The sequence below is a fragment of the Tarenaya hassleriana genome, unplaced genomic scaffold (genome assembly GCF_000463585.1).
Source record: "Tarenaya hassleriana unplaced genomic scaffold, ASM46358v1 Cleome33, whole genome shotgun sequence".
Lineage (NCBI taxonomy): Eukaryota > Viridiplantae > Streptophyta > Magnoliopsida > Brassicales > Cleomaceae > Tarenaya > Tarenaya hassleriana.
This window is the reverse complement of record NW_010966459.1, coordinates 1404127-1411695: the sequence shown is the minus strand read 5'-3', so window position 1 is coordinate 1411695 and position 7569 is coordinate 1404127. Positions and strand designations below refer to the sequence as shown.

Sequence of the window (7569 nt, the reverse complement as noted above, 5' to 3'; positions counted from 1 at the left end):
GAGGAAAAGAACCCGCCGACAAATTACTGGCTCCGTTGATGTTGTTGCTGCCGGTGGAGGAGTGAGCAGAAGGAGCATGAAGTCCTGGCTTCAGAGGAGCTGCAAATCTAAAACCTAGATCTTCGTCCTCTTCCTCATCCTCGTCCTCCTCGTTGTCCTTGTTCTGCAAGGCCATGACCTGAGCTAACCGCTGCGCCGCCGCTTTGGCAGCCACGTTCTGAGTCCGTTTGACGGTGGAGAAACCTCCGACACCTCCGAGCTGCTTCCGGTGAGCCGGAGACATCGCCGGCGATGTCGAGTCCGTACTGTTCGATCCGCCGCTCCACTGCCGTCCGTACACTGGGCTCCCCGCCCTCCTCCGATCCATCGGCAGTGGTCGGAGAGATGCTCGTGAGCCGAGATGTGAAGTCTATCGCAGCAACAGCGACGGAGGGAGGTAAATCGGTGGGGAGAGAATATTCTCGCTGGAAGAAGCTTGGATTTTCCCGAGAAAATCAGCAAAGTAAAGAAAAAATTAATTCAGCGAGATTTGGCGAGAAAGAAATCCGAAAGAAATAAAGGAGACTTCTAAACGACGCCGTTTGTTCCGGAGATTAAACGCATGCGATCTTTGCGGGGAGGAAAATGGTGGGACCCTACAGGTCCATGCATTATTTATAAGTTTCTTCTTTATTTATTTTATGTAAATTCAAGACAATCAAATCATAACTATATAACTCCACATTTTATGCGGAATCTTAATAGTTGGTGATATCTTTGTAGCATATACTAACATATTTTAAAAAGTATAATACTATTTTATAATGTGCATTCAATCGAATTTTAGAATAAATTACTTTTTTAAAAAGAAAAAGTCCACGTAACTATAGGTTGATCTTTCTGAGAGTCAGTAAGCTTCGATTGGTTTATCTGTTCTTCATGGTTTATCGACTATTGCGCGGAATCGGATGTTTATTGTTAGAGACAATGTCCGCTCTGCGGAGTCGGTCGAGATCCGGTCGACCGTGTGATGGCTTCTCCACGGATAAAAAAAAACTTTTAAAAAAGTTTGGGGACAAAAGTATGTTGCACTTTACATACATCATCATGATATCTTGAAATTTATTTTTTCATAATTATAATATTTTTATTTTTGTTTTGAAATCTGATATTTATTTTAGAGGTTCTCATGTGTGTGTATGAGAGTTTAAATTCCAAATGCGTGATAAAATTTGAGCAGACGAAAACAAAACTTAGATGTTAAAGTATAATAATAGAGTTAGTGTAACGAAATTCCAACCATGCCACATGGGTATCATAAATACCATCAACTACAGTCTATTCTAAGGTGGTGGAAAATTCAGCTTCTACGTTAGACATTTTTTAAAATTACGCGTTTTCGCATTTATATGTAACAATTGTTGATGAAAGAAAAATGAAATTAACATGAACATTAATTAGCTTAAGAATATGACCCTCTTCGCGTGAATGGCCAATTTCAAACGATTACTAAAACCATAGTATATGTATCTGAAAGTGTATGAGTATCAAATACATGGTATGTTCTATAGTCTATGCATAATAAAATAAGTTTGTTATGTATAAAATATAAATTCAATACACAATAATATTCTTTTGCTTTCGAAATTTCCACACGTGTGTATATATATATATATATATATATATATGTAATACTCTTCATTTGAATGGTTCTGTGGTAAATGAAGACGGCGATGTAAAATAAAGGTAATAAAAAAGCATTCGTGCAGGTTACGTTACGTCTAAGGTTGCGTTACCGCTTACGTCAAAGGAACCTCCCACGTGGCATCTCACTGTAATTACGAAAATACCCTTCTCTGTCTCACTAGACACTACGTACAAATGAACGGCATGACGAATTACTTTCTTGACGCACAACATGGGGAAGCCAACGAATTCAGAGGGCAATTACGTCATTTCAAGGAGACTCGATATGCATGTATATATATATATATAAGACTAATTCGCGCCAAACAGACAAATCAGAAAACGATTCCGGGAAAATTCAGCAGCCACTTTCTCGTCTTCCAAACACGTTCCTCTTCTTCGTGAGATTCTGTTCATCTCCAGCAATGCCTGTATCAAACAATCACAACAGATCGGTGATCCCGAGCTTCCTGTACTCTTCAGATCCTCCGTCGCAGTCGGAGCCGACAGCAAACATGCGGCGGAGACCACCGCCGTCATATTCATCGGACGCTCCAAGTTTCGCGATCCCGGCACCGAAAGAGAGGATCGAGATGTACTCTCCGGCGTATTACGCCGCCTGTACGGTCGGCGGAATACTCAGCTGCGGCCTCACACATGCTGCAGTTACGCCCCTGGATGTCATCAAATGCAACATGCAGGTGAATGAAACAAATTTCCGAAAATTCTATACCGAAATCAAAAATAGCCATTGAAATGATGATTCAACACTCCTTTTTTTTGGTTGTGGGCTGTTTCCAGATTGATCCTTCAAAGTACAAGAACATACCATCAGCATTCAGTACAACACTCAAGGAACAAGGGATGAAGGGTTTTACCAGAGGATGGGCTCCGACTCTCCTTGGCTACAGCGCTCAGGGAGCGTTCAAGTATGGTTTATACGAGTTCTTCAAGAAATATTACTCAGATATTGCAGGACCAGAATACGCAGCCAAGCACAAGACGCTGATTTATCTTGCCGGATCAGCCTCTTCCGAGATTATTGCCGATGTTGCTCTTTGTCCGATGGAAGCTGTCAAAGTCAGGGTTCAGACCCAACCTGGTTTTGCTCGCGGCTTATCCGATGGTTTACCAAAGATTGTCAGATCGGAAGGTGCTCTTGGGTAATGAAAAGATCCAGACTTTCTTGTCCGAAGAAAAAGCTGATCTGTCTTCAGCTTAGAATCTTATGCTCATCTTCTTGATGATCAATGCAGGTTGTACAAAGGGCTTGTTCCTCTCTGGGGACGTCAGATTCCTTGTAAGTCTCTAACTCAAATCTCATCTCGAAAAAGCTGAAAACTTTGAAGTTGATGTTGACGGTTCTAAACGAAATAACTGGGTAGACTTGACTCCCTGAAAATCTCAGCAAGCAAAACATTAGAATCAAATCCGGACCATTCTCATTATTACATTCATGTGCCATTCATCCATTGTTTCTTGCCTGATGGATACTGACTTGTTGCAGATACCATGATGAAATTTGCTACTTTTGAAAACACGGTGGAGCTCATATACAAGAATGCCATAACTACTCCAAAAGAGCAATGTTCAAAGCCAGTACAGCTCGGGGTTAGCTTTACCGGAGGATACATTGCTGGGATTTTCTGTGCTGTTGTCTCACACCCAGCGGATAACTTGGTCTCCTTCCTCAACAATTCCAAAGGAACAACCATTACAGATGTAAGTTAAACTCCAAGCCCACTTTAACTTCCAACAGCACATCTTAGTCTTAGACTCTTCCACTCTCGATTTGAACCAAGAACACAGCTTGCGAGCAGCCAGGTCAAGGTGAGACCAATCTGTTCATAAGGTGAACCAAGCATCTGGGACAAAACCATTTTGGGATAAGTTAAACTAAGCATGTATTTCATGAGCATCTAGCTTAAGTTCAGTCTTGTGCTTCTTATATCAGCTGCTTTTGACACAGTTTTCCAATTTCATGTGTTACAGGCAGTAAAGAAGCTAGGGCTATGGGGTCTGTTTACTCGTGGCCTCCCTCTTCGCATTCTCATGGTAGGAACACTCACTGGAGCCCAATGGGTTATCTACGATGCTGTTAAGGTTTTCGCTGGCCTGTAAGTCTTCCTTGCCCAAGCTTCAAAACTTTAACATAAATTATCAAACCTCATCTGAAAGGAAACAACAAACAAAATCAAATAATTACTGTTTTGTGATAAATACTTACATGTTTTAGAGCATCGGTTTCCATCTGATGTCTTCCTCATCCCCTATTTATGCTTTCCTAGGCCTACTACCGGTGGTAGTGCTCCAGCTCCTGTGCCTGATCCAGCTGCAAGTGGATAAAGCTACAAGGGATTTCCTCAACAACCCACCAAACCAACATGATGGAAAAGAATATTTTTTTTAAAAAAAAAATTGATGTCAATGAAACAAAACTCAGCTTCCAGACAGCTTATTGATCTACATATGTAGGTCATTGTACACAGATTTTTCTGCCATCGTACACGGAATTTTCTTTAGCTTTCTACCATAACTCAGTTTGTACGCAGCCGATGCCAAGTGTTACTTTAACGGGAAGACAGTGTCAAACACAACCCTTGCAAATACATGCCGAACTTCTGGGAGGTTCCCTTCAGATAGAGACGCATGGTTAATTTTGCTGCCTTGCTTAGGCACAAAGCCCTTCTCTACATCATCTTTCACGCAATGGAAAATTCTGCCTACCCTCAGATACAATTGCAACGGTATAAACACCTACACAGAATCCAAGGGACAATGAAAAGTTAGAACATTTCCACACCACAATACTCCTGTTTTGCTCGAAATATCCCCAAAAGAACTGGGAATCGGCGCTGATGGCATTACTTCTCTCAGTCACAAGAATCCTTTTATTCTATTCATTGGTTATAACGATTTATTTTGATCATTATAGCGAATGCCGGTGCCGATAGCGTTTCCTTTCTATTCTGCTATGATCTGATAGAAACATCTATGCTGAAAAATGCAGCCTTACTGAAGTATAGTCTATGGATCCATGTAATAATTAATCGAAAAGAATAATGGAGGGTGAAAGCCTCCCAAAAAGGAAAAGCACATACCAGATCTGAATAAGGTGCTTGAGGATAGGCCGACATTGCCTTAGAAACAAAATATTCATCAGTCATCTGTCCTAAGGCATCTTTGACAGAAGCATCAAGATCCATGACCTCATCGAGCATGGTTCTGAGGTCCATATCCTGTGGTTCTACTAGCTCGAAGAAGCTTCTGTTGTGCGGCTTAGTGATTTTCCTTGTGATTTTCACAGCTTCAAATAGATCTCCGCCATTGTGGACAGCAAGGCTAAATGCAGCAACCACTAAAGGATCCCGAGGTTGATCTGTGAGTGCTTTGTGAAATGCCAAGATTGCTATCCTGTAAGTCAAGTCCCAAAAGAAATTGGAGCAGTTGGAAGGGTAACGCCATGTGAAAGAGAATGTTTAACCCATAGACCCAAAAGATGAGAGCAGTGGTTTTGGCCCATTCATGGAAATGTATTCTACCAACTAGATATCAAAACCTTACTAATCAATGTGAAGGCAACGTCTAACTTTTACATGAAGTGTGCGGTTCAGACGGTATTACAAAAATTGGATCTACATCCAATTGTTTATATGTATGTTTTCACTGATTAATTCAAGAGAAAAATAAAGAAGAAAACATATCTGTGTATCATCCCCCTAATATTTTATCAGACATAATCTATGAAGTGTGAACTTAGATGAGGATCTCACCATAAGATGCTGTGGCAAGGTCTATCAGGTGCCAGAAGTTTATCCAAATTAGAGAAGAGAGACTGCATAAAAAAACATCAACCACAAAATACCAGTTCTTTGTTAGACATATCAAGCGATAGACAAGTGTAACATTGGCAAACAAGCATTTCTGCACATTTTATACAACATATTTTTATGGTGGAAACACAAGTAAAAGATTGAACTCAGGTAAAAGGGGGGATCACCAGGAGCATATTAGACCTCTTGTCGCGTCTTCTGAAACCACTTCGAACAAAATATGCTGCCTGTGAGACAGAGTTAGATGGATGCGTGGTACATAAAATGAGCCAATGAGAGAACAACGAGTACCTGGTTGGGAATTTACCTGAATTGGAAGAAGAATTTCTAGAATCCCAAATTTCCACAACAATCGCAAAGAAGCTTCCGCGGATCCATACGCTAACATGTAGTTCATTTCCATCATAATTCTTCCCTAGAAAATCCACAGAGTTATATTTGAAGATATATCTTGACATCAATCAGAAGTAAACATTTCTTAACAGAATGGCACAAGATAGTATCCCTACCTTGTCAAGCCTTTTTACAAGGAAGGAAAGGTTCTTGACGAAATGAGCTGTCTCCTTGGAAATCCTAAAACCTAAACGGGCAGCAATCCTTATTGCACGAAGAATCCGGGCTGCAAAATTTTATGCAGGTTAGCACCCACATATGGTCTTAAGGGGTTACAACTTACAAGTCCACATTATTTTCTTCTTTCACAAACTCACCACAGTCCTCTTGAAAAGACGTCCCAGCATGAGACACCGTCCGAACCTATGACCGCCAAGCCACAATGAGAATAAATGTATATTGAAAAAAATTGTCTGGAATAACACAGTAGATATTAATAGAATACTTTCACACTTTAGCTTCTCTAATATCTTCTATTCCTCCCAGATAGTCGTACACAACTTTGGCATATGGGTCAAACATCAACCTGAGACAAGAAACAAACAAAAAAACGTAAAGAGAAGTGATGTAGGAACAACTGTAGGAAATTCCAAACTCGGATCGGTGGGGGATACATGGGGCAAAACGGGAGATTCACTTCATTTTCCTTCTTAAAAGTTAGAGGAAATCAATTAAGGGATAACAAGATACCCATTAATAGTAAAATCACGCTGCAAACAATTATTAAACCGGATACAGTCCTGGTTGTCTGACCAGCTTGCTTCTCCAAAATCAGAAACCATGTTTCTAGGCGAGTTGCGTGCAGAGGTACTAAAACTCGAAACCTACACAAACACATTATAAAAGAAAACCAAAGAAACAGAAAATGAGAGGAGAATTAAAGAAACTTGTCAAAATTATATTTATTTTATTAAATGTATAAGGAAACGAAGCTAGTTGAAAAACAAACCTCTACTATATCATCCCCAACGTGCACATGACAGATGGGAAATCTTTTGCCAACAATTTCACATCTTGAGAAAGTTCTAACTACCTAAACATCATGACTAAAAAATCATTTCTGAAATCAGAGGAAAAATGAAGCTCACGAAATGAGGCCTACAAGGAAAGAAAACCAATAATAATAATAAATATTAACCTCTCTAAGTTCTGCAGAAGTGAGGATATCAAAGTCTTTTGGTATCCTCTTCAAAATAAGGTCCCGCACACAGCCTCCCACGAGGTAAACCTCAAATCCTGTATGTGATAGAAAACACAAACCAATATCAAACCGCTGAATGAAACACTACATAAAATTTTGAAATTTTACATTAGAGAACTCTACAGTTAAGGATAAACCGTCAACCTTTTTTCTTAAGTCCATTAAGCACTTGTCTTGTGGGTTTTGCAATCATAGAAGTGCTTATTCCAAGGTCTTTAGAATTTAATTTCTTCCACTCACGAATCGTACCATTCCCTTCAGTTCCTATAATGCAAAAAAGCACCCAACAATATCAAATCATGCCAAAAGAAGAGCACATGAACCCGCGGAAAGAGTTGGTTCAGAGTGTTAAGCAAACAAAACTCCAGGACAATTATGGATCATCACACTGATTCTAACTCAAAAGAGTACAGTTAGAGCAATAAATCAATATCTACCCAAATGTTCCACTTGATAACTGGGTCGGAAGATCGATTA

General features: G+C 40.0%; 3 protein-coding genes across 3 annotated transcripts in view; 1 reads left to right on the top strand and 2 right to left on the bottom strand.

The window, feature by feature from the left end:
• Positions 1-538, bottom strand: part of LOC104821536 (coiled-coil domain-containing protein SCD2) — a 5724-nt gene extending 5186 nt beyond the window's left edge. Inside the window, 1 exon segment of the mRNA XM_010552453.2 lies at positions 244-538. Within this exon segment, the coding sequence (XP_010550755.1) occupies positions 244-367 (124 nt within the window). The 5' untranslated portion in view covers positions 368-538.
• A 1231-nt stretch (positions 539-1769) lies between these two features.
• Positions 1770-4193, top strand: LOC104821534 (mitochondrial phosphate carrier protein 2, mitochondrial). Its single transcript, XM_010552451.1, has 6 exons — positions 1770-2366; positions 2467-2828; positions 2922-2965; positions 3173-3387; positions 3658-3782; positions 3954-4193. The coding sequence occupies exons 1-6, from the start codon at positions 1956-1958 to the stop codon at positions 4009-4011; spliced, it is 1215 nt and encodes a 404-aa protein (XP_010550753.1). The 5' UTR covers positions 1770-1955; the 3' UTR covers positions 4012-4193.
• LOC104821535 (poly(A) polymerase I-like) overlaps positions 4054-7569 on the bottom strand; it is a 4022-nt gene continuing 506 nt past the window's right edge. Inside the window, exons 3-14 of the mRNA XM_010552452.2 lie at positions 7237-7356; positions 7030-7127; positions 6841-6924; positions 6582-6715; positions 6345-6417; positions 6209-6254; positions 6008-6117; positions 5806-5913; positions 5666-5725; positions 5439-5500; positions 4767-5079; positions 4054-4422 (exon numbers count right to left, since the gene is read on the bottom strand). Coding sequence (XP_010550754.1) covers positions 4231-4422; positions 4767-5079; positions 5439-5500; positions 5666-5725; positions 5806-5913; positions 6008-6117; positions 6209-6254; positions 6345-6417; positions 6582-6715; positions 6841-6924; positions 7030-7127; positions 7237-7356 — 1400 coding nt within the window. The 3' untranslated portion in view covers positions 4054-4230. The remainder of the gene's footprint in view (positions 4423-4766; positions 5080-5438; positions 5501-5665; positions 5726-5805; positions 5914-6007; positions 6118-6208; positions 6255-6344; positions 6418-6581; positions 6716-6840; positions 6925-7029; positions 7128-7236; positions 7357-7569) is intronic.